The sequence below is a fragment of the Megalobrama amblycephala genome, linkage group LG7 (assembly GCF_018812025.1).
Source record: "Megalobrama amblycephala isolate DHTTF-2021 linkage group LG7, ASM1881202v1, whole genome shotgun sequence".
Classification (NCBI taxonomy): domain Eukaryota; kingdom Metazoa; phylum Chordata; class Actinopteri; order Cypriniformes; family Xenocyprididae; genus Megalobrama; species Megalobrama amblycephala.
The window spans coordinates 45,304,613-45,331,822 of NC_063050.1; the positions used below are offsets into that span (position 1 = coordinate 45,304,613).

At 35.8% G+C, this 27,210-nt stretch overlaps 1 protein-coding gene across 2 annotated transcripts; it reads right to left on the reverse strand.

Annotated features, from left to right (window-relative positions):
* Positions 1 to 421: 421 nt before the first annotated feature.
* gatb (glutamyl-tRNA(Gln) amidotransferase, subunit B) lies at positions 422 to 27,210 on the reverse strand. Of its 2 annotated transcripts, none has more exons than XM_048197722.1 (13): positions 26,931 to 27,210; positions 23,835 to 23,985; positions 23,585 to 23,698; positions 16,643 to 16,841; positions 16,432 to 16,554; positions 11,623 to 11,736; positions 10,572 to 10,656; positions 6,109 to 6,153; positions 3,587 to 3,779; positions 1,756 to 1,889; positions 1,191 to 1,269; positions 932 to 1,066; positions 422 to 700 (listed from the first exon to the last, which is right to left on the reverse strand). In XM_048197722.1, exons 1-13 carry the CDS (start codon positions 27,092 to 27,094, stop codon positions 575 to 577), a joined length of 1,662 nt encoding a protein of 553 aa, XP_048053679.1. In that variant the 5' UTR covers positions 27,095 to 27,210; the 3' UTR covers positions 422 to 574. The 2 variants fall into 2 exon arrangements, with proteins under 2 accessions (XP_048053679.1, XP_048053680.1); XM_048197723.1 differs by having other exon boundaries at positions 6,109 to 6,150; positions 26,931 to 27,206.

Sequence of the window (27,210 nt, forward strand, 5' to 3'; positions counted from 1 at the left end):
ATGTTGGGTCTGACCGAAAAAAGTAGTAGTCTTAGTAGTACAAAAAACATTCCATTTATTTCAATCACTCTGCCAGCAGACCGTTCATGACAGAAGACCTTGACTGTGCTAGCAATGGCTAATGGTGATTACACATCAGAAGTTTCAGGCAACCTTGGCCTGACCTGCTAAAGTCTAAAAGTGACGAATAATCCCACAAAATCCAATTCTGATAGAAAATCTATACAGAGCTGCAAACAAATTAAAGAAGCACAAAAAGATTCTGTGCACACCCAAGCTTTTCTCACAGGGCCTGACTATTAAGGAATCAATGATCATTGAGTGATAAATGTCTCAGAGGCCAGAATTAACTGAGCTGTGATGAATTAAATACCGAAATCTTTAGAAGTAAAACAACACAAAGTAATGTTGCATGAAACACTTTTGTTATCAAAACGTTTAATGAATAAATTTTACAGTAGAGACACATTTCTGGAATGACTGTACAGAGGCTATTAAATGTAAATTCCATTGCTCCATTAGGCTGCTTGTCCAGAACACGGCATTAACCCTCAAAATAGGCATGCTAGGCAGTTCATGAGATCATTTCCTGTAGTATGGCTCTGACTTGGACCGGGTCAGTTCTGCCTTTAGTTTCTCTCTGAACTTCACCCATCAATTTGTTCAATACTTTCTTATTACCCCCTCTGATAATCTGAACCTGCAACAACAAAATTTATTTGTAAAAATTAGTTTGCCAGTTATCAGGGTTGGCAACTAGTTAATAATAGTTATTCTGATAATCTGAAGATGCAAAAATAAAATAATTTGAAGTTTTGAATTTGGCAAGCAGTTCATCTTATAAATAAATAAATTTATACATTTTATATTTGTACTAGCTCAAAATAAAGACAAACTCCGTTTTTTATGGTGGATTAATGTCTGGATTTACCTCCTCAGTGTGACTGTCCACAACCCTCTGACAGATCTTTCGTAGCTCCTCTTTGTCATTTATCATCCACAAATTCTGCTCCTTCACTATCTGGCCCACTGTCTTCTCTGGAGCTTTCCACATCTCCTGGAAAACCTGTGCTCACCACGTACAAACACAAAACAGGCCAGTGGTTTAAAGAGAACCTCACATAACATGACTTGAACATCTGTTAATTAGCCAAATTAAGGATTTTCCCCCATTTGTTTTTCTCTCTTACTTGTTTGGCAGTCGAGGATGAAATGTGACCCGATTCCACAAGATTGATCAGCTCAGCAAGAGCACATGGAGAGATGGGACTAAGAAAGAAAGGGAGAGATTAGTTAGAAAGAACAGAGAGAGATGTGAGAGAAAATATTTCTGTGAGCAAGAATTAGAAATATTATGACCCAGCCCAGGAGAACTCATTACTGGATGGGTTAAACATGGCTTCTTTCTGTGTGTTCATACAATTTAGCCCTACTCATACACTAGAGAGTTCAAGAAAACAAGAGATGATCATTGAGGCAGTTTCTGATCACTGAGCCGGAGTCCCAGAAAAACACTCCCGTATATACATCCCTAGGCATGGAGTGAATGCGGCCTCCATTATTTATTATTTACTGACTGGAAACAATATTGGTGAGAAGGAATAAAACAAACAGACTGGAAATAAGCCCCCGGCGTGTACACACAAAAGACACACTTCCTCTCTCCCAATTTCTTGGAATTATTTATTCTAATTTATTTTCCAATGTGTCGGATGTATCCCAGCTATTGAATGATTGTTCGCAGTGCTGGCTCACCTCTGAGAGACTTTCAGATTCTGAATATTCAGATTTCCCATCAGCTCATTCATCACCCAGCCAATCACCTTCCTCGGTTCTGCCTTGGTCATCTGAACAACACTCTCAAAGTAGTCCATAAGCCCGTCCTCATTCTGAAATTGAATAGTTATTATATAATTTGAGTCTTTTAAATTAATAATAAGTATCTGTGAAAAAAAGTTAAAAAAGTATAACAAATGATAAGATTAACCCAAAACTATGGAAGCCTGTTTCCAACTCACAAGATTGTGAACAAAACCATAAAGCAATTATGTAATTGTGAGAGAAATTTTAAGAAATCAAGTAACATTGTGAAATATGAATTGACAATTATGAAATAAAGTTGCAATTATGAGAAATAAAGTCACTATTGTGAGACATAAAGACAAATTAGAAGTTGCAGTTGTGAGATAGAAGTTACAAGGAATACTGTTGCAATTATGAAAAATAGTCACAATTGTTAGAAATCAAGACAATTATGAGAAGTTGTGATTAAAACTATTCAAAGTTAAAACAAATAAAACAAATAAAGATATTACGAGGAATAAAGTCACTATTCCAAGAAATAGTAGTAACTGTTAGATGAATTCAGAATTATAAGAAATATTTGGCATTGTGAGATCACATTTACAAGAAATACTTGCAATTACGAGGAATAAAGTCACAATTATGAGAAATGCTCACAATTGTAAGATATAAAAAAATAGTTGCAATTAAAAAAAGTTGCAAATACTAAGAAAAAAGTTGTAATTACATGAAATAGTTGCCATTGTGAGATATAAATTCACAATTAAAAGGAATAATTATGCAATTGTGAGAATTAAAGTCACAATTGTGAGATATAAAGGTATGATGCACTATTTGAAGAAATAATATGGGTATGCACGTGATGTCACTGTCAGCTGCTGAGTGGCAGACAGGACACATCTAAAACACACAAGACACATCTAAAATGGGAAATGGTTGTGTGATTAACTGTACAAATAGATTTGACAAGAATATTTTTACAGGCTGCCAAAATCTACAGAAAAGAGAAGCAAATGGATTGCTGCGATTCACAAAAACAACTGGACTCGTACAATTTGCAGTTATCAGTGTGTCAATATGTTGAATTTTGGGTTAAAATCATACCATATACGATATACCATGATATACCATACCATTTTAATTATTATATATTGTACTGACAACTCATCAATTAAATATTTACCATCTTATATTCTTCATAATTTTACAGTTTTTGTCAGTGTTTATTAAAAAACATCCAAATTTTAGGGCTGGACAATATGGCGATACATATAACACTGATATAAGTGATCACCCAGATTTAGACCTTCCTATATTGTATTTATATATAAAAAGCATTCAGAGGTAAATTTGCTTTATGTATTTCCCAGTGTCAAAACCAGGCACATATAAATGTCATTAAGCACGATACCTGGCCTGTATGTCAACATCCATGGATCACTTGTTCTTTAGTAAATTGTAAGGAACACTATCAAGTCCATCTGCCTTTAACTTAAACTGATAATAGTTTGTTTTACTCGCATTTTCGCAGTTTCCCATGATAAATCCAGTCATGCAGCAGGCTCTTTTGCCACTCAGTGCAGCCAAGGAGGGTGTGTTCCGGCGGGAAAGTGACATCAATGCATACCTTCTATTGCAACTGTGAGATTTTAAATCATAGTGCTTACAACTGGACAAAGTTAAAAATACAATTGGAATTAATTAACTTAAAAGGACAGGAGTGCCTGATGGGAAATGTGTGTCATAAAACAAGCATGCATAGCTAGCATTTAGACTTTCTCACCACGAGCGTGAAGCTGTGCTCCCGCAGAATGCCGTACGTCTCCACAAGCCTCATTCTCCTCACAGACGGCAGCTCTGGCAACTGGGTACTCAGCCTGTCAATCACCACAGCCTGGGTGGGGTCAACACCAGCAGGCACTGAAGCTTCACTCTCATAAACAAACAGTGGCGGCAAGTTGGGCTCTGGCATGAACCTGAGAGATAAAGCGAGAGAATGTATGTACATTCAACACAACAGAAGGCGTGATTCAAGCAGGTCATGTGTGGAAACACAAGAGCGTGTTCTTATCAGGTGCACAGATAAGCCAGCGTTTGTTGTGTTCAGACAGCGTGTGTCATCTCAAGGCCTAATCTCTAGCCCTCTCTGTCTGTCACACCCTCCTCATATATCTCTTCAACCTTAACCAGCCACACATGTCCAGCAGTCCATCAAAGGCAAAGGAGGCTGAGCCCTTTAAAAATGTATTAATAATTAATTTAACGATTGATGTGATAAAACTAACTCCTGTTTTGATCAATTTACAAATAAGCATAACTCACATGCATATATTTTTTCCCGCGTCGTACTGTAGCTGAGGCGAGTACTGATCGTTGCTTGAATGTCAGCGGACACGTCTCGGATTAATAAAATGACCAAATCAGAATGGATATATTCACATTACACATTTGTTTCTCAAAAAAATGCAGCTGAAAAGGCAAAACTGAAAACAGAGAAATTACTTCTTTCTGCATAGATAACCAATCATTAATACTGTATGAGTCGGTAAGATGTTTTTTGCAAGTTTTTGAAAGAAGACTGCATTTATTTCATAATACAGTACAATGATAATACAATGAAAAAAACAGTAATACAGTGAAATATTACAATTTAAAATAACTTTTCAATTATATAAACTCTTTTGAATATATATATATATATATATATATATATATATATATATATATACACTCAAACCAAAAATTATTCAGATATTTTTTATATATTTTAACAAGTGGGTGCAGGACACTAAAGTTCATTTATGTAAGCGATGATAGCAAAATCAAGTAAACTGTGACATATTGTTCTTAAAGGTCCCGTTTTTCGTGGTTTTTTGAAGCTTTGATTGTGTTTATAGTGTGCAATATAACATGTGTTCATGTTTCGCGTGTAAAAAAACACAGTATTTTTCACATAATTTACTTATCTGTATACCGCTGTTTCCACTGTCATAAAAACGGGCTGATGACTTCCTTGTTCTATGAAGTCCCTCCTTCAGAAATACGTAACGAGTTCTGATTGTGCCAGCGGTTCCTGTGTTGTGATTCGACAGCTCTGAGCGCACCGTGCCCGGAAAGGTCACGCCTCTTACCATAACGTGGAGATGCACGCGCTCAGTGTTATTGTAAACATGTCTTTAATTTTACCCTATCAATCTGAGCCGGAATCAGACCCGGTGATTGGACTGCGGGATGAAAATAACAGCGTTTCGACGACATGGCGACAAACACACTCTACAAACGCAACTCTTGTGTATTCCTGTGGGCGGAGGTTAGTCAAAAAACTGTTTTAGTGACGTCATTAAAGAAGGAAGTAGAGGGATGTAGTCCAAACTGGCCGTTCGATGTAGGCGACTTCTGTTAAATAAAATATCTCGCTTGGCATTGAACTTTGAGCTTTAAAATTTTACAGATTTTATTTATACTCTAACAACAACATTACACACTAACTAAAGTTTGAAACATGGGATCACGAAGAACGGGACCTTTAAAAATTCTTCATACAGTGGACTACCAGTAAAATTGATAAAAATTTGGAACCAAAAATTATTCAGACACTTTGACCTGACCATGTTTTGCTTAAGTGTTATCTGACATAATTAAGATTATTTTTTTCTGGTAGAATTTAACTCTGAGATCTTGTCATGTTTTATTACCCTTTTTTTAAACTATAGTGAATAAACTGTAATAATGAATGAAATGTTCAAGGTGTCTGAATAAATTTTGGTTTGACTGTATATATACATATATATGTATATATATTTAAAGTTATATGTGTGTAGATGGAAAGCGGCTTTCCAATCATTTATAAAGGTTTTGCTCACGGTCTGTAGATGGCACTGCATGATTTGCTCCATTTCTTTACTGCTTTCACCCACTCTTCCCTTCCTCCTCATTTATGTGGATCTACAGCCGCATTATCACAGCACAGGTGATGCATCTTCAGTCCTTCATACAAACACTTGTCACTTGTCTTCTGTCCTCTTCCTCCTCTATTTTGTCCCCCCGATCACACTCTTTCCCTCCATGGCACCATATTCACTTTTATCCATCTCCATGCTACTCCCTTGTTGTCTAAAACCTCAGTATTTTCTGCTGCTTTCCTTTCACCTGTTTTCCTTTTATCCTGAACTGTCTATCTCCCCTTTACTTCATCACTCTTTCCAGTGTCCTCTCCTGTTTTTCTTTATCTATCCTCCCTGTAGCACTCCACAGGATGGAGCAGATTTCACTCACCTGCAGGGTTCAATGGAGGGTTATGCTCACCTGTAGTCCTGTAGGCCTTCCTTATCCCTCATTGGAATTGTGCTACTGGCAAGAGAGAGAGAGAGATGGAAATAAATAAGTTATATAGCTTAAAAAAAAGTTACAAGCAAAGTATGTTCTGATAGAAGGTTCTTTCAGGAATTTTAGAGTTTATGTACAGTCAGCTGGTCATTATTACCATGCAGGAGTTGTGGTACGCTCATAATTAGCGTAATTACTAGATGATAACCAGGACTTAATAGCGACACTATTAATGTGTAATTTAATTTCAGTAATCAACAGACAAAACCGCAATAAAACAAGTAACAGTCGTTATACAAATGCCTTTTTAATAAACTTTTAAAGTTTATTTAGCTTATTAACTACCATTTTAAGTGATTATACAAATCAACATTTTGAGTGATTATGACTTCACAAGTTCTGTTTTATAATAATTATGATAATTCTTTTACCTTTCTTCTTTGTCAGTTACAAATTCTACTGATAGCTTTGTCAATGGAGTGACAATAGTAAACAATTTTAACAATTTAGTAAACAATTTTTTGCATGAATTTGAATCAATAAATGTGAAATTTTTTAATACATTTTTACATGTATTAAAGAAAACAATTTTTTTTTATTGTAATAATATTTCACTATATATATATATATATATATATATATATATATATATACATACACGCAGACACACACAGAGGTTCCCTTTTTTCGTTAATTTAAAACTCTACTTTTTGGGTTATGTTATGTTGCTTTTGTATCAACCTGATGGGCTTTATTTAGATATAACAATCAGCTCATTGTACATTATCCAATAAATTGCATGGCTGCTAACCAAATAAAACATGAATGGATCCTAAATTTTGTTTAAATTATGTGAGAAGAGACCAAAAGTCAATTATAGTTTTGTGGCCATTATACAAAGATATTTGACTGCTGCGATTGACCAATTAGAATAAAGTATACCAGAAGGCTGTGTACTAAGCACTTATAGATTGGTGGTTTGTGCTAGCAGATCATATCCAAGAGCAAGAGGACACAGCTGTGAGATGAGACTTGTATTTCATGGGCAGATGCTCACAATAATACTGCTCTGTCATCTGTAGAGAGCATGAGTTAGTGTGTGTGTGTCTGGTGCTGCCATGTGTACAAGTCAACACATGACAGAACTACTGAGGTCAAATGACCACATTCATCTTTTGTCACAGATGGACAGGAAAAAGACCAAGGGAAAAGTATGCTGCCTATGACTAAACGCAATATTTCCTGAATCACTATTTGCCAGTGCTGCACAATCTACAGAGCCACAACAAAAGTAAACAGTTTGCAGTTTGAATTGAACATAAAAAACAGTGTATCACAAAATAATGCCAAGACAACATGTCTGTCTATTGTGTTGTCTTCACTGGCTGCACACACAAAAAACAGCGTGACAAATGTAGCCTGATTCACAAACAAATGAACGTTATTGGTTTTAATAAGTACAAACCCGATTCCAAAAAAGTTGGGACACTGTACAAATTGTGAATAAAAAAGGAATGCAATAATTTACAAATCTCATAAACTTATATTTTATTCACAATAGAATATAGATAACATATCAAATGTTGAAAGTGAGACATTTTGAAATGTCATGCCAAATATTGGCTCATTTTGGATTTCATGAGAGCTACACATTCCAAAAAAGTTGGGACAGGTAGCAATAAGAGGCCGGAAAAGTTAAATGTACATATAAGGAACACCTGGAGGACCAATTTGCAACTTATTAGGTCAATTGGCAACATGATTGGGTATAAAAAGAGCCTCTCAGAGTGGCAGTGTCTCTCAGAAGTTAAGATGGGCAGAGGATCACCAATTCCCCCATTGCTGCTGCGAAAAATAGTGGAGCCATATCAGAAAGGAGTTTCTCAGAGAAAAATTGCAAAGAGTTTGAAGTTATCATCATCTACAGTGCATATCTCTGTGCGTAAGGGTCAAGGCCGGAAAACCGTACTGGATGCCCGTGATCTTCGGGCCCTTAGACGGCACTGCATCACATACAGGAATGCTACTGTAATGGAAATCACAACATGGGCTCAGGAATACTTCCAAAACACAATCCACCGTGCCATTCGCCGCTGCTGGCTAAAACTCTATAGGTCAGAAAAGAAACCATATCTAAACATGATCCAGAAGCGCAGGCGTTTTCTCTTGGCCAAGGCTCATTTAAAATGGACTGTGGCAAAGTGGAAAACTGTTCTGTGGTCTTTTTTGAAAACTGGGACGCCATGTCATCCGGACTAAAGAGGACAAGGACAACCCAAGTTGTTATCAGCGCTCAGTTCAGAAGCCTGCATCTCTCATGGTATGGGGTTGCATGAGTGCGTGTGGCATGGGCAGCTTACACATCTGGAAAGGCACCATCAATGCTGAAAGGTATATCCAAGTTCTAGAACAACATATGCTCCCATCCAGACATCGTCTCTTTCAGGGAAGACCTTGTATTTTCCAACATGACAATGCCAGACCACATATTAGACAAGAATGGGACAACATTCCTATTCCTAAACTTGAGCAACATGTCTCAGTCCCCAGACGTTTGCAGACTGTTATAAAAAGAAGAGGGGATGCCACACAGTGGTAAACATGGCCTTGTCCCAACTTTTTTGAGATGTGTTGATGCCATGATATTTAAAATCAACTTATTTTTCCCTTAAAATGATACATTTTCTCAGTTTAAACATTTGATTTGTCATCTATGTTGTATTCTGAATAAAATATTGAAATTTGAAACTTCCACATCATTGCATTCTGTTTTTATTCACAATTTGTACAGTGCCCCACTCCTTTGAGGAACTCACTGAATCAATCACAGTGGTTCTTGAATTGCACAATCGTTCAAAAGTTTGGGGTCAGTTAGATATTTTAATGTTATTAATATGTTTTAAAATATAATGTATTCCTTTGATGTCAAAGCTGACGTTTAGCAGCTTAGTAGTCTTCAGTGTCTCATCATCCTTCAAAAATGTAAAAATCATTGCTGATTTGGTGTTCAAGAAATATTTCTAATTATTATCACAGTTGAGCTTGTGCTGCTTAATATTTTTTAATATTTTAATATTTGCAGTAGATGCTATTTACACTAAGTGAAAATAGTGATAGATTCTATTTACACCATGTAAAAGTATTAGTACTTTGCAATAAGAGTAAATCGTAATTAGATGCTATCTATACTTTATATTGGCAGATACTATTTGCACTTCAGTATTTTTGTACATTAACAGGATGAAATAATATCATAGAGTGTAAATGATTATATTTATTAAAATTATTAAATGGATGCTGCCTTATTGGGAGAATAAAATCCCTCCCTACACCTTTCCCTAACCCTATGCAATAAACACTTTTAATATTATTAAACTATAATATAATTGAGGTTTCAATGATAAATAGAATATTCAGTAGAACAGCATTTATTTGAAATAATATTTTTATCATATAATAACTATGTAAAAAAAATGTACAGTCAATTTTGATCAACTCAATGCATCCTAGGAATAAAAGTATTAATTTCTTTAAAAAAATCTTACTGACCCCGAAACTTTTAAACGGTAGTGTACTTACTGAACCACAAGTCTTGACTTTAAGTGATGTCCAGCTCGAATCCAAGCAATAACTTGTGAAACAATAATTAGCAGCATTATGACTGGTTGTTTTTTGGCATTGTATTATGTTCTTATATGGTTGGTTTGAACTGTTTAAGAGTTACCTTTCCACCCTTTTGACTGAGCACCATCCAACAAGATCACTTCAGTCATCTAATGAGAGACTCCTGTCTATCCCTAAATCAAGGTTACAATTTAGGGGGGACCGTGCCTTTTCTGTAGTTGGCCCTAGACTCTGGAATGATTTGCCCATTTCGATTAGACTGGCTTCATCTTCATCTGTTTTTAAATCTAAGTTAAAAACATTTGTTTGACAAAGCATATAATACATGTTGAAGCACCCTTACATTGTATTTTATTGTTATATTATAAGGCTGAAGCACTAATTCTAGTCTATTTTATGTGTGTGTGTTTTATTGCTTAATATTTTTTTCTTTTTGTGTTTTTCTGTGTTTTTAGCTATTGTAAAGCACATTGGACAATGTAGGTTGTATTCAATTGTGCTATATAAATAAATTGCTATTACCATTAGAAAATGGGCTTCTCTGTTGCAAAAACAAAATTCTGACAGAAACACTGACTAAACCTGAAGTAGAAGCTCAATGTGTTCAATGTGTGTGATCAGCCATGAGACGCTAAACATTTAATCCGACATGAATAATTTTAAGTGGCTGTGGGTTTAAAATGCAATAAGAAACCAATATAGAATCTGAGACTCAAACCATGTAAAACAAAGCTCGTCTAATTGCATTGCTCTGTTCCAGTTGATATCACAAGAGAATGCAGTGCTTGTAGAAATCTGCCTGTTCTGGGCCCCCTTACCCAGATTTGCTGTCAAATGCTCGGGTCTCATTAAGAACCGTCCCACCGCTCTGTAGAACCTCCATCTGTCTCTGGATCTCGTAGTCTATGGAACATGTATCAAGAGAGGTCCAATCAAACTCTAACCACAACCTTCTGCCAACAAAAGACCCTAAAGTACTTTTGAAATGGCTGCACATCAGCATTTTTCCTCATGACTGCTTAAACGAGCTTTCGGGGGAAATTGCAGTAGTGTAGAAAACCATTGGTAGTCCTTTAGTTTTAGGCCAATGTGCAGTATTAAACAAGTATAATAGCTGTCTTTTCAAGACATCAAAACAAAACGTATTACATATTAATTGCACAACTTTCTCTCGGGGAACAGTGTAAAATAGGGTTTAAAAGAATCATGTCACATTCAGCGATTAAATATTTTCCCGTTTTCAATGTTTATTCTTTCTTTCATTGACAGCACTATTTAATCTTCTCGTCCTTGACAGGCATGTTTATGCGTGTCTTCAACACTCATTTTCTCGGATCAAATCAGTCAGATTTCCTGGTTTCAAACACACAACTTTGTGATTGTGTGTGTGTGTGTGTTAATGCAGCAGAGATGATGGCTTCTGCAGCCTTTATTCAGCGGTGCACATCTTGACAGAGCATTTAACACGAGACAGAGACGGAGTGAGGTGAAAATGCTTATTCTTCGTGTTTCTTATCTGGAGTTTGCAGTCTGACTTTCAGCTCTGGCATAATTACACACATACACTCAACTGATGCTGGGCTAAATGTGACAACCACACAAGAAAAGTGACTTCCAGCTATTACTAAAGTGCGTGCGTGCGTGTGTGTGTGTGTGTGTGTGAATACGAGTGCAGCATGATTAAAAGATTTCTGAAACCCACTGGCTAAAAGTCTATTTCATTCCCTCGACACGTCTTGCTGTACTGAGGGGCGGCAAAGAGATTTTACTGTACACTTGTGCTTAAACCAGAAAAACCCTCTCCAAACCAACAGGCAGATCTTGACATCCATAAAATTCTCTCTCATTATCAGTTAGACATATCCTTACCTATGGCTTTGGCCAGGTGCCTTACACTGTTGATGTTTTTGACCTCTGTCCTCACTCCCAAAGGCTCTCCAGGTCGATGCACGGACACATTGGCATCAACCCTAAGCTGCCCCTCTGTGAGAGAAAAGAAAGAGGGATCTGATGAGAATCACTCTAAACAGTCATTACAATTCAACCATCCACAGCTCTCAAAACCCCTGCTTAACAAACAGTGCATACATTTGAATTTGAATGATTTATTTGCATGAAATACTGTATTCTGGAGTGCACCGTTGAATAGTCTGCAACAGATAAACAATTTGCTGTATTTTGCTTCAGGGGTTTTTGATTAAACAAGAGCTATTGAATTTTTCATCACAGGAAGACAATAGGTTGATTGAGCGGTGACACGTTAAGAAGGGTTGAGGAACAGGTCAGTTATTTTCTCATTTGAATTTGTGTCTCCTAGACAAACATTACATTTTATCAATGTTCCTTAATGTTCTTAAAGCGTGTAACTGAAACTGTGACTAAGATACATCTCAGTGCATTCAAAGCACAAATACTAGTGAAGCTGGAAAGGGGGAAAAGTGTTTACACATTGGTTGGAAAATGGGGGGTGGCATCTACAGTTCTTTTACGCTTATATATCCTACTCGTTTAGCCCTGATAATATGTGTTACAATGCCAAGACATCATATATATGTGTGCCTTTTCAGTTTTAGAGATGATTTTTTTTTTTAGATTTGTAAAAACATAATTTTGTGAAAATTACAATATACAGTGCTGCTTGAAAGTTTGTGAACCCCTTGCAGAATCTGTGAAAATGTGAATAATTTTAACAAAATAACAGGGATCATACAATATGCATGTTATTTTTATTTAGTACTATCCTAAGTAAGATATTTTACATATTTTTTTTTTACATATGGTCCACAGGACAAAAGAAAATAGCTGAATTTATAAAAACGACCTCAAAAGTTTGTAAACCCTTGATTCTTAATCAGGGTTCCCACTCTTTTTCAGCGATCATTTTCCAGGATTTTTCCAGGACATTTTCAATTTTACAACAGCGGGAATAAAAGACAAGGATCACGCCCTAAAGTCATATATTGCTCTCTAAGTCTTTAAAAGGCTTACAGTTTATTGCCATGACTTATAAAATCAGTTTTTTAATATGAGCTCTTAATCATACATTATGACTATGGAAGCTTGTTACCGTCACAGAATAAAAAAAAAATAAATAAAAAAAAAGGAAATTGCGACTTTGCAACTTTTTATCTCGCTATTCAGACTTTTTTTTATCTCACAATTGCAAATTTACATAATTGTGATTCGATAATTGCAATTCTAAGATAAAAAGTCAGAATTGTGTGATATATACTCGCAATTGTAAGTCATAAAGCCATTTTTTTTTTATACTTTCTAGACAGACAGATTGAGAGTGACTCTTGAAGGACCAGCGCCACATCCTCTTGTACCTCTGTTTGAAGAATTTATCTTCCAGAATCTGGCAGTATGTTTTGGAAGATCATTCTCTCTGCAAGATGGATTTTTCAGGAAAGGAGATGGACTAAAAATGAACTCCCACACCTTACCGCAAGATTCTGGAAGATAAATTCTTCAAACAGAGGTACAAGAAGATGTGGTGCTGGTCCTTCAAGAGTCACTCTCAATCTGTCTGTCTATAAAGCCTATATATCAGTCTTGTATTTTACTACAATTTGGTATGTGATTCTAATTAAGTGGGGGTCATTTTTTAGGATTCTTTACCTAACCTAAGTCTCTAAAATCCTGACACCTTGCACTTCTAATTTTTGATTTTTCAGTCTTAGTCAAATCTCTGTTTTGGCTCATTTTATCTGTAAAAAAAAAAACCTGCTTAATAATTATGCACACCTGAATATAAGGCATTTTTCACTTCCAGCCTTCATGAACAATTACATATCACATAAATGATTAAATACAAAATTAATAGTAGTTATTAAGGTTCATGTGGTTTGGAATTGGTAAAATGTGCTTGAAAAAAAAAGTCAACTTGAATAATAACTATGCACGCAGACTACACTAGACTATAAATAGCAAGTTACTGAATTAGGTAGCTCCTTACCAGTTAACATTCGCTGCATACATTTAAGCAGTTAATAACATTAGGTAACTGCTGCAAGTGGCAACACAAGACTAAACATCATCAATGAAAATACTACTCCCATGTGTCAAAACTCAGTACTCCTGAACATTGCACTTTCTGCAACTAATGGTAATTGGGCCAGTGATAAACTCTGTTTTCGGCTAAAGAAAAACCCCAAGAATTTAAAAAAATAATAATTTTCCAGGACATTTTACATTTCCTCTAATTTTCCATGCATTTTTTGTCATCAATTTTCCAGGATTTCAAGGTTTTGAGTGGGAACCCTGTTAATACTGTGTGTGGTTACCTGGATGATCTACGACTGTTTTTTTGTTTTGTGATGGTTGTATGATTTTTAGATCCATCTTTTCACACTGAGGACAACTAAGGAACTCAAACACAACTATTACAAAAGGTTCAAACATTCACTGATGCTCCAGAAGGAAACACGATACATTAAGAGCCAGGGGGTGAAAACTTTTTGAATTTGAAGATCAAGGAATATTGTACTTAATTTGTCTTCTGGCAAACATTTAAGTGTCTTCTGTTGCTTCCAAAGGGCAGTACTAAATGTAAAAAAAAAAAAAAGAAGAAAAAAAAAAAAGATAATTAAACAAAATAAGAAAAATTGGGACATCTTTATGTTGTTCAAAAGTTTTCACCCCTGACTCTTAATGCATCGTGTTTCCTTCTGGAGCATCAATGAATGTCTGAAACTTTTGTAATAGTTGTGTTTGAGTTCCTTAGTTATCCTCAGTGTAAAAAGACGGATCTCAAAACCATACAGTCACTGCTGGAAAGGGTTCAAATATGCAAAAGATGCTGGAAATCTGAAGAATTTTCAGGACCTGGAGGATTTTTCTGAAGAACTATGGGGCAGTTTAACTGCTCAGGACAAACAAGAGACTCATGAACAACCATCACAAAAAGAAAAAAAAAAAAACAGTCGTGGATAATCCAGGTAACCACACACAGTATTAACAATAAAGAGTTCACAAACTTTTGAGCGGGCCGTTTTTATAAATTCAGATATTTTTTTGCCTTGTGGACCATATGTAAACATCTTTTATGTAAAATATCTTACTCAGGACAGTACAAAATAACATGCATATTGTATGATCCCTCTTATTTTGTTAAAATTATTCACATCTTCACAGATTCTGCAAAGGGTTCACAAACTTTTTAAGCAGCACTGTATGTTAAGATGTTCGCATTTAGCAGACATTTCTGCAATATTCATGATTTAAGATGTACACGAGTCCATGTGTGTTTATCAGAACATTTTAACACAAAAATAGTGTGCAAGGCTTTCCACATGATGCGCTCTTTAATAGACATCTTGGTGGGCTGGTTGGTCTTCTGATTATTAACACTATATCTGCAAAGATTTTGCTACCGATATAAAATTAAGCAACATTATGATTATTGTGATCAATTTAACATGCTTTTTTCGGCATAATGCAATCTTCACCTGTCTTATTAAAACAGATGTTTTAATAGAAAACCTAAATTTAATGTTCAGGTCCAACTAATCTCTGCGAATTAGTTCAAACTGTCCTTTTCAGTGAATCAGTTCTCATTCAGCAACTCATTTGCCTACTCAAAAGTGTTTGCATAGTAAATTATTGTATTAAAGAAATAGTCCACCCAAAAATGGAAATTCTATCATCATTTACCACCCTCAAATTGTTCCAAACCTGTATGAACTTCTTTCTTCTGCAGAACACAAAAGAAGATATTTAGAAGACAGGGATGCAAACAGGTAAGAGGGGAAAAAGGAGAGAACATGTGGGGCGTGTGGGGCGGGGGATTTTTATTTGCTTTACATGTTCATTTGTAGTTACTTTTGTAGTCAAAATCTCATGTTATAAAAGATGAAGTGCTATGCAGGATATTTAAGACAATATTGGCTTATTAGACGGCAATACTGAGCTGAACTGCAAACTCTCTCTTCAACATTCACACATCTCAGACCTCACATACAAAAAATATTTTTGTATTATTTATAGACATAATTTTTAAAGTAAAGAGTATCCCATAAGAACACTTTCTCATTGGATCTATGCAAATCCCATAGGTGACCTATTTTGATCTCAAAAAGGTGAGTTGTCACTGAAAGGTGAAGAGTTTGCATCTATGAGAAGAATATTGGTAACCAAACAGTTGGTGGAAAACACTGACTTCCATAGTACGGGGGAAAAATAGGGTCCATCAACTGTTTGGTTGACAACATTCATCAAAATATCTTCTTTTGTGTTCAGCAGAAGAAAGAAATTCATACAGGTTTGGAACAACTTGAAGGTGAGTAAATGATGACAGAATTTTCATTTTTGGATGAACTATCCCTTTTAATTGTTAAAATATTAATTTAATATTAGTATGATTTAGTTTTACTGTATTTTACTCATTGCATTAAACATTTTCTACAAATCTATCTTTTGACAGGGGCTGTTTGGTCAAAATGATGTTCTTCTGACATAAATATTGAGATAAATTAAATATAACCAAATGGCTGAAAAATATAGAGGTTTGCAGCCATATGGTCAATTCTTATGGGTACTGGGTGGATTACTAACTGGATTACTAATAACGTTGGTGCAAGCAATGTGATTTGTGTCTGATACCAACTCATGGGAATAAATGTGTGTAGACGTTAAAGGTTCTGATCAATGTTAGCTGTAGGGGGTGTATTAAATCACCGGCCATGTTGCCCTGGCAGGTGCCCAGAGCCTGCAGGATGAGCTGAAGCTCTCTGACGGCAGCTGCTGCCTCCTCTCCACAACACATCTCTGGCTCCATCACCAGCTCCATCAGACCTACACCTACAGACAGAGAGACACAGCCTTCATTCATATCCTGTCTACAAAGATACAGTCATTATGTTTCTGTATAAGAGTGAAGCAGCAGCACCTGCTCTGTTGAGATCTATTAGAGTCTGGCTCCGTTCAATGTCGTGGAGACTCTTTCCACTGTCTTGCTCAAGCTGGATCTGTTTGATTTTCACACTCTTGGTTACGACTTGATTCCTTCTGTGACCTTCAAAATGACTATAGACCAGTGTGCCATCCACTGCTATGGGAAGCCTCTGCTGAGTGATCTGGTAGCCTGCCTGAAAACACACACAAAAAAAAAAAAAAAACTGTTACACAACTAAGCAATGGTCACTGTCAAGACCATTTGAATTGCTACACAGAAGTTTAATCTAGATCTAAATAGATCTGTTACAGTAATATACTTCTGTTTCTGATCAGGGGTTTCCAAACAGCAGAAGAGTGCTAGGAGAGCCATGTAAAATAATAATAATAATAGTAATAGATTTTGTTACATTTTCATTCTGCATTTTAAAAACTGAAATTATATTATTAAATCACAATTATTTTATTCTATTGACATCCATACTTCTATTTTTCTCTGCGGGTTTATACATCTAAAAATACAGAGTTAGAAAAAACACAGTCTTTTAGGGCTCATTTTTGCTTTGAAAAAACGGTCTCAAGATGCATTTTTTAAAAGTTGAACTGATTTTAACATGAATGTTGTGTTTTTTGAACACCATGTCATGCATGAGACGGTTCAAAATACGGCAGACGTGAGCGCAACAGTTTTGCATGTCCGTCTAGCGCGTTTACATAGAAAAACAATGGAAAACTAGCGCTTTTAGACGTAAAGATGCGTTCTGTGTGAACGAGCCCTTAGTAGAACTTAATAGAAACTAAATATTTTCCACATGCACTCCTGTTCCAAAGTTTGGGGTCATTAATATATATATATATATTTTTTTTAAAGAAATTAATACTTTTATTCAGCAAGGATGCAATAAATTGATCAAAAGTGACAGTGAAGACTTTTACATTGTTACCAAACATTTATATTTTAAATAAGTGCTTTTCTTTTGAAGTTTCTATAATTGTATTCATCACGGGAAAAAATGTATCACGGTTTCCACAAAACTATTAAGCAGAACAACTGATTTGAACAATGATAATTGATATTAGAATGATTTCTGAAGGATCATGTGACACTGAAGTCTGAAAAGTAATGATGCTGAAAATTCAGCTTTCATGACAGGAATACATTTTGTTTTAAAATAAATAGAAAACAGTTATTCTGAATTGTAATAAAATTTCACAATACTACTGTATTTTTGACTAAATAAAAGCATAAGAGACTTTTGTCAAAATATTTTAAAAATCAGACCAACCTCAAACCTTTAAAAGGTAGTGTATTTATTTTTTTACACAGTATAAATTGGGTTTTTCTTTAAACATTAAATATATAGTTGCCTTTTTTATTTTAGGGGAGTGACTGTAGCATCAAAGCCACTGCTTTGGTTTGGGTCAGACCTCATCCACTTGACTTGAAATCTAATTGAATGACCATTAGGGGTGTGACGAGATCTCGTGACACGAGATCTCGCGAGACTAAACTGTGACGAGATTTCTCGTCGAGGCGAAAAGTAGTCTCGTGATGTTGCCATGACAGAGTGTTAGGATGATTAGGAAAGAATATGCCACCGCTACGTTTACATTATGCCTCCACTGTCGTTTTGCTTTGTATTTAAATAAAAAACAAACAAACGTTTAATTCAGTCGGATAACAGCCGCCACCGCTCCATATTTACAGAGTACGCGCGACCGTTGAAAGTGAAAGTAAACGCGAGCGCGCATTCAAACGTGATTTCAATTCCCCGCATTTGACAGCGGCTCCCCGATGAATACAGTTCAAATCATGTACAGTAAGGTCTGAAGAGACTGAAATCATACAGAAGAGAAGTCAGTCAGTTGAGTTAGTAGCAAAACCTTTTACAGTAGGCTACTTGAGTATTGTTTTCTTTTACTGCAGATGATAATTCAGTCTCAGAAAGTAGAACTGAATGACATTCATTAAAAGATGATTAGTTAAAACATTTCAAATACGCCTGGAGAATATTTTTTCTAGTCATGTATTTCGCCATCTTGTCTCGTCTCGTGAACTCAATCTCGAGTCTCGTCTCGTCTCGTGAGATACCAGTCTCGTCACACCCCTAATGACCATAAAACATTGATATTGTATAATCACAGAAGTCTTTAGTGAAGAACCATCATCAGGATCAAATCTGGTGTTGAACAGGGTTAAAAGGCCAGGGTTAGGGTTATGACAAAATGAAACTGCATACAGATACTTGTTATCTGGCTACATTTTCAACCTCCTTTAGTTTCATGTGAAGCAAAACAGAGCACTCGTAACTGTTGCTATGGCAACACCATGACCAAAAGCCACTAGAAATTTATCATAGTTATTGGCATGCAAAAGAGTAAAGGAAAGAAAAAAAGCAATTATCCATTACCATCTGTGTGCTGTACCTGATCAACTAATTCATCACCGGCACAAAAAAACAAACAAATGTAAGCACTAAAGAAATTTAATTGGCACTAATGAAGAGTGACAGATTCCTCAGAAGTCAAAGATACCCTCCTCCCTTTCAATATCTGAGCTTTCTCAATACCAACTCAGACTCTCTTTTTTAAGTTCTTGATTACCTTTGATTATTTTGGCTTAAAATTGGTTTTGCAGTCCATTTGGTAATATAGCATTACAAAATGCATAAGAAAAGAGGTCATACCTCACAAATCACTTGTATAACAGTCCAAATATATCCATGAATTCAAAACAGTATTCAATATTTTGTTTTGCCATTATTTTGTGATGGAACTAAAATGACATTTGCACTTAGTCTAATAATGCTATTTAATTACAAGTTAATTTCACACACTGTGTCTTACCACAAGAGATATCAGGGTATCTGGTCTTCAAATATGATGTAAAAAAAAAAAAAATCAATCTGTAAAAGGACTTTAGCCAAAGGATTGTTAAAAGGACTCGAGAGCACAACATTTGTGTTCCGGGGGGAAAAAATCCCATTTATTATTCAATTTTTAATGATGATAAATATAAACCTTTCAAGGGTATCTTGAACTCTGGGGCTGCTAGAGATAGCTTCAGTAGTAGCTACACATTTTTTCAAAATATGTTAAGTGAGCATTTTAGCACTTCCGTTTCCATCATCTGGAAATCAATGTTTTTTTTTTTTTTTAAAGGGGACCTATTATGCCCCTTTTCACAAGATGTAATATATATATATATATATATATATATATATATAGGTCTGAGCAAAAACACACATTTTTTTGTGTGTCCCTTTAAATGCAAATGAGCTGCTGCTCCTGGCCCCCTTTGCAGAAGATGGCAGAGCTTTAACAGCTCACGATTCGTTTGCTCAACATCAACAAAGCTGGAGAATCTCATGCAGCCAAAATGACAATCGTCAGTAACAGTGTTCAGACTTAAAGGGGACCTATTATGCAAAATTCACTTTTGCATGGTGTTTGGACATAAATGTGTGTTGGCAGTGTGTGTACACAACCACCCTATAATGATAAAAATCCAACCACTCCTTTTTTTTTAATCCCCATAAATTATAAGCAGTGTCTCAGAACAAGCCGTTTCCAGATCCATGGCAGTGTGACTTCACATTAGCCACAGGCCCCGCACACGAATGTTGACAAACACTGCCATTTTAACATAGAACCGCCCTGAGCGAGTTCACAGCGAGTTGTACACAGTCCGCCATTGCTGCACTGATGAGAATGTCTCCCAAGCGTTTTAGGTGTTCTGTAGCTGGATGGATTAATCCACATAGCATTCTCCATTTACTCCCTAAATCTGAGCCGCTGAAGACGAGGTGGATTCATTTTGTTTTTGAAGAAAATGCTCCCTTAACTCTACCGAAATTCGTTTATGTCTGCGCAAATCATTTCACACTGGACTGCTTAGTGAACGAATGTCAATACAAAGAGATGACACAAAATAGAGGTTGTGCTAAAAATTTGTTACTCAAGGATAGATCAGTACAAACTGTTCGTGATTCATCTTACAGCCTCCAGAGTGATACTGGATACGGCAGTAATGAAGGTGAGAGCACTTTATTATAGTTCATCGGAGTTCATTTACGGATATAAAGTTTACCAGTTTATTAAAGGTGCCATCAAACGTTTTTTTACAAGATGTAATATAAGTCTAAGGTGTCCCCTGAATGTGTCTGTGAAGTTTCAGCTCAAAATACCCCATAGATTTTTTTTAATAATTTTTTTTAACTGCCTATTTTGGGGCATAATTAGAAATGCACCGATTCAGGCTGTGGCCCCTTTAATTCCTCACGCTCCCCGCCCCCTGAGCTCGTGCTTGCCTTAAACAGCATAAACAAAGTTCACACAGCTAATATAACCCTCAAAATAGATCTTTACAAAGTGTTCGTCATGCATACTGCATGCATACATCAGATCATGTGAGTATAGTATTTATTTGGATGTTTACATTTGATTCTGAATGACTTTGAGGCTGTGCTCCATAGCTAACGGGCTAAAGCTAACATTACACACTGTTGGAGAGATTTATAAAGAATGAAGTTGTGTTTATGAATTAAACAGACGGCAAGTGTTTAAAAATGAAAATAGCGAAGGCTCGTCTCCGTGAATACAGTAATAAACGATGGTAACTTTAACCACATTTAACAGTACATTAGCAACATGCTAACGAACCATTTAGAAAGACAATCTACAAATATCACTAAAAATATCATGTAATCATGGATCATGTCAGTTATTATCGCTTCATCTGCCATTTTTTGTTATTGTTCTTGCTTGCTTACCTAGTCTGATGATTCAGCTGTGCACACATCCAGATGTTAATACTGGCTGCCCTTGTGTAATGCCTTGAACATGAGCTGGCATATGCAAATATTGGGGGCGTACATATTAATGATCTCGACTATTACGTAACAGTCGGTGTTATGTTGAGATTCGCCTGTTCTTCGGAGGTCTTTTAAACAAATGAGATTTACATAAGAAGGAGGAAACAATGATGTTTGAGACTCACTGTATGTCATTTTCATGTACTGAACTCTTGTTATTCAACTATGCCAAGGTAAATTCAATTTTCCATTCGATGGCACCTTTAAGCACCACCCAAAAGGCATAAGGTCTTTATATATTTGTTTACTGTTAGTTGTAACGAGTGTTTCTGTGTAATTTGCTATGTATGTTGATGATAATGCAAGGGAGAGAGAGAGAGTTTATGGATAATATTTTAATGCACACTTGCACTGTGTTTTATTAAGCTCTTACAGTGATTTTCTAAATTGAAAACGGACGCTTCATCTTTTGTGTGAAGTACAATAAACATCATAAAACTCATCTGTAAAGTTTTGGCCATCATTCGGACGGGGTCCGCTACAACAGGCTTGTACTAATATAGTGGAAGAAGACAATATAAGTTATAACCGTAATTGAACTAAACTATACCTGTTCCATCTCCATGCAGCATATATTCGCAGTTTCTGCGTCCTGACTGACTCCTGACACCGGAGAATGAGCTCTTGAAGCTCCACCCTCTTAGGCCGAGTGCAGCAGCTCATTTGCATTTAAAGGGCCCACACTGAAACAACGCGTTTTTGCTCAACCACAAAAAGTGGCAATTTTAACATGCTTTAAAAAATTATCTGTGGGGTATTTTGAGCTAAAACTTCACATACACACTCTGGGGGCATCAGAGACTTATTTTACATCTTGTAAAATGGGGCATAATAGGTCCCCTTTAAATTGTTCAAACTGGAGTTGGACACTGATGGAGAGATTCAGGAAGAAGTTACAACTTTTAGAATGCATCTGGACATTTCTGAATGGTTAGTGGATAAACTTATGTAGTTGCTGTGGAGTTGATTCAACTCATCAACTAGCATGTGCCATCATGTTAATCTTTTGTGCAAATCCAGCATTGAATTGACCCTCATTTGTGAAGCAGTCCGGTGTAAAATGATGGCGTGATAACAGCGCTCTACAACAACAAATCTTCCTCTTCTCTAAATGTTGTGGTTTTTCACCAACCCGTGAAGAATCTTGTTGTAGTCCCTACCATCCATTTGTTTTAGTCCTTAAAAAGCTATTTCTGTAGAAGAAAATATCTCCCTTTGCATTGAACTTTGAGCATTGTAACTTGTTTATGCTCAAACAGCAACAATACACACTATCTAAAGTTAAAAAAGTTAAATCATAATCAACCGCCCCTTTAAAAGGGTTTCAGGTTAAATGCTGAAATAAGGTCTGTTGTTTACACAAGCTCAAGATATTTTCATGTTTTATTCCACTGCATAAAATACATCAGTAATACCCCCTAATGATTTTTTATAGCTTTTGCTTGTCTTGAAAAAGGCAGTTGCTAACAAGTGGCTAAATGGGACTACAGAGGATTTCAAGGACATTAAATGTTATTACACCAAACAGGAAAACTCATCAACTCAAATTTTAAGGGAAAATGTTATTTAAATAAAGCTCTTGATATACTTTCAAGAGGTGTGTTTGTAGTGCTTGTTAACATATTTATGTTTCTAAATGTCTAAAAAAAAACACTTGTACAACTATATGGCCTCACAAATCCAATACAAGAGCTGAAACATTGCTCGAACCATAGCTTGAATGTTTTAAGCTTTTAAGAGCTGACACTTGTTATTCATCTACATTAGTGGCAGCTCTTCGGTTTCCTGCCTGTTCAGCATGGATTGCCATCACTTCTTCATTAAAGCTCAGGAAAAGAGAGAGTGATGCACTGGATATATGTGCACGTCTCTTTGACAAACGATGGATCTATAAAGCAGCTAATCAAAAATAACAACCACATAGAGTTGGAAGCATAAGAGAGATGTTCTTGTTTATTGCATTTGTATTATCAGCACTTCTATGCTTTAGGATATGAAGATAAAACTAAGAAACGCTGACAAATGCATCAAGCACCCAGATGTGTGCAGCTAAGGGAACTCACAGGCATGTCTGCATAAAAGTAGTGTTTCCTGTCGAACAGTGACTTCCTGTTGATGGTACAGTTAAGAGCAAGGCCTGTCAATACAGCAGCCTCCACACATCTTCTGTTCAGCACCTTAGGAAACAAAGCAGCAAGACATTCAATAGCATTTATAAATGCAATGAAATTACAATAGCGTTGATTTATATTGATATCAAAAAGAGAATCTAAAAAAATTATGTTATTTTTGATGTTAATTCAATTTACTTACTGGCAGTGTTCCTGGTAACGAAGCATCAAAATGTGAGACAAGCGAGTTTGGTGGAGCCAAGAATCTAACATGAGATCCAGAAAAGAGCTTTGATGTGGACTGAATCTGAGCGTGGATTTCCAGGCCCACAACACCAACCATTTGAGGAAGACTAGAAAATGTAGCACAAGAGATGAAGAGTTGGTGAGAACTGGTGACACTCTACAGTTACTTTAATACATCGGGTATTAAAATACAATTATATAATGCTTTAAAGGGATAGTTCACCCAAAAATGAAAATTTGATGTTTATCTGCTTACCCCCAGGGCATCCAAGATGTAGGTGACTTTGTTTCTTCAGTAGAACACAAATGATGATTTTTAACTCCAACCGTTGCCGTCTGTCAGTCAAATAATGGGAGTGAATGGGAACTCCATCTATAAGAGTCAATAAAACATGCACAGACAAATCCAAATTAAACCCTGTGGCTCGTGAAGACACATTGATGTCCTAAGACACGAAACGATCGATTTGTGCGAAAAACAAACAGTATTTATATAATTTTTTACCTCTAATACACCACTATGTCCAACTGCATTCAGCACTCGCTTAGTAAGGTCTGATCGCGCTCTGACAGCCGAAGTGATGTCTCGCTCTCATTGAAGTATATGCGCGAGACATCACTGCCGTTGTCAGAGCGCGATCAGACCTTACTAAGCGAGTGCTGAATGCAGTTGGACATAGTGGTGTATTAGAGGTAAAAAATGATATAAATACTGTTCGGTTTCTTGCACAAACCGATCGTTTCGTGTCTTAGGACATCAATGTGTCGTCACGAGCCACAGGGTTTAATTTGGATTTGTCTGTGCATGTTTTATTGACTCTTATAGATGGAGTTCCCATTCACTCGCATTATTTGACTGACAGACGGCAACGGTTGGAGTTAAAAATCATCATTTGTGTTCTACTGAAGAAACAAAGTCACCTACATCTTGGATGCCCTGGGGGTAAGCAGATAAACATCAAATTTTCATTTTTGGGTGAATAATCCCTTTAAACATCAGCAGCTCAATTCCATTAAAATATGAATTTATATGAAGATATATAAATCAAAGTTTATTTTATAAGAATTTAATATTGGTGAGAACAGTTGTTGGTTGCATAAACTGCTAGTCTTACTAGCTGTTCAAATTCAAGACTGGTCATAACTTTTTTTTAAGTCAGTTGCATAAAATGTAGACTGGTAGACCCCTTGGCTAATGGCCAGTTTATCAAACTAGTTTTTAAAATAGAGTATCAACATAGTGGTTGTGTTTAAAAAAATGCAATTAAAAATATGCAATTGTAAAAAAGAAAAAGGACTTGGTAAAATAAATATGTATCTCAGTAACTATTATGTTTCGAGTCAAAAGTTCAAGAACAGTGGATTTTATGTTGGTTTCAAATACTTACACTACCTTTCAAAAATTTGGGGTCAGTAAGACTTTTTTATATAAAAAATTAATATTTGTACTCAGCAACAACACATTAAAGGATTAGTTCACTTTAAAATAAAATTTTCCTGATAATTTACTCACCCCCATGTCATCCAAGATGTCCATGTCCTTCTTTCTTCAGTCGAAAAGAAATGAAGGTTTTTGATGAAAACATTCCAGGATTATTCTTACACTGTATGTCCTATGCCTTCCCTATTCAACTTACGGAATGAATGCGGCGCCAGTTCCATTTTTTCCGTAAGTAGAATAGGGAAGGCGTAGGACATACAGCGTAAGCATTTTGAAGAATACGGAAGGTGGTCTGGCAGAAGCACTTGCGAGACGATCATTTGTGTTTACAAAGCATATACATCTTTATTTTTTTTAGAAAATGACCAATCATTTAGCTAGATAAGACCCTTATTCCTCATCTGGTATCGTTTAAAGCCCTTTGAAGCTGCAGTGAAACTGTAATTTTGACCTTCAACCATTTTGGGCCAAGTGAAGTCCACTATAAGGAGAAATGTTTTCATCAAAAACCTTAATTTCTTTTCGACTGAAGAAAGAAGGACATGGACATCTTGGATGACATGGGGGTGAGTAAATTATGAGGAAAATTTTATTTGAACGTGAACTAATCCTTTAAATCGATCAAAAGTGACAGTAAAGACATTTAATGCTACAAAAAATATCTATTTAAAATAAATTATGTTCTTTTGAACTTTCTAGGCTTCAGAGAATCCTGAAAAATTCTATCTATCATAAATCTATCATGTTTTCACAAAAATAATAAACAGCACAACTGTTTTCAACATTGATAATAATAAGAAATGTTACTTGAGAACCAAAAGCATATTAGAATGATTTCTGAAGGATCATGTGACACTGAAGACTGGAGTAATGATGCTGAAAATTCAGCTTTGACATCACAGGAATAAATTACATTTTAAGATATAGCCATTAGAGAAGAGAACAGTTATTTATTTTAATTGTAATAATATTTCACAATATTGTTATAATATAATATATTGATATAATATTTTGAATGGTAATGTAGTTTAAAACCCTAATTAAATAGAATGTGTTTGTAAATTCTGTCACCAAAACTAAAATTCCATTATCGTCATATTTTTACTTAAACAATAAACTGTTGAAATGGTGTTCTTCATGAATGTCAGGATGGTGCTATAATTATAACTAACTTACTGATTTTACGGATTAAATTTGATTAATACAATTTTTCTATCCAAGATTGTATGTGGTTACTGAGAAAAATAAACCTACCCTAAGAATTATTAACTGAAGTAAAAAAAAAAGTGCTTTAATTAATGAGCTAAGCCTAACCCTAACAAACACCATCTGTTCTTCTTTGTAGTATCTGTTAATGGGATATACTTTATGTACATTTTTCAGGGCACATGTAAAGTCAAGGTCAGCAGTCAAGTGTGGGCTTAACTTACAGTCTGCAGTCTGTCAGCAGCACACATACACTCCTTTAATAAGTTCGATTAAATCAGAGAAAGACTATTACTCAGATTCAGTGTGTCATGTTGATGACAAATGTAACGTGTCTCCGTCTCCAAACTTATCAACCTCCTATTTACAGTAGACAACATTTTGGGGGGCATTTTTGATGCCTACCTTTTAGTCCGTACTTTGGGCTTAAGTTGATTTTTTGATCCGGATGTCCATATTGTCCTTATCACGAAATTAAAAGTATCAATATGATACAAACTTCGTGATTTATTAGTATATTTTCTCAGGCTAAAGAGCATTCTGCTGTATCCTGAAGAGGAGGCTGCCATACTTGTGTTTGTGTTTGGGCAGCTGGTGCATGTAGTTTTACAAAGCCACCAGGAACTCGCTGGTGTACTGCAGGATGACGAAGAAAAAACCTCAACTCCCACAATGCCAGTGGCGC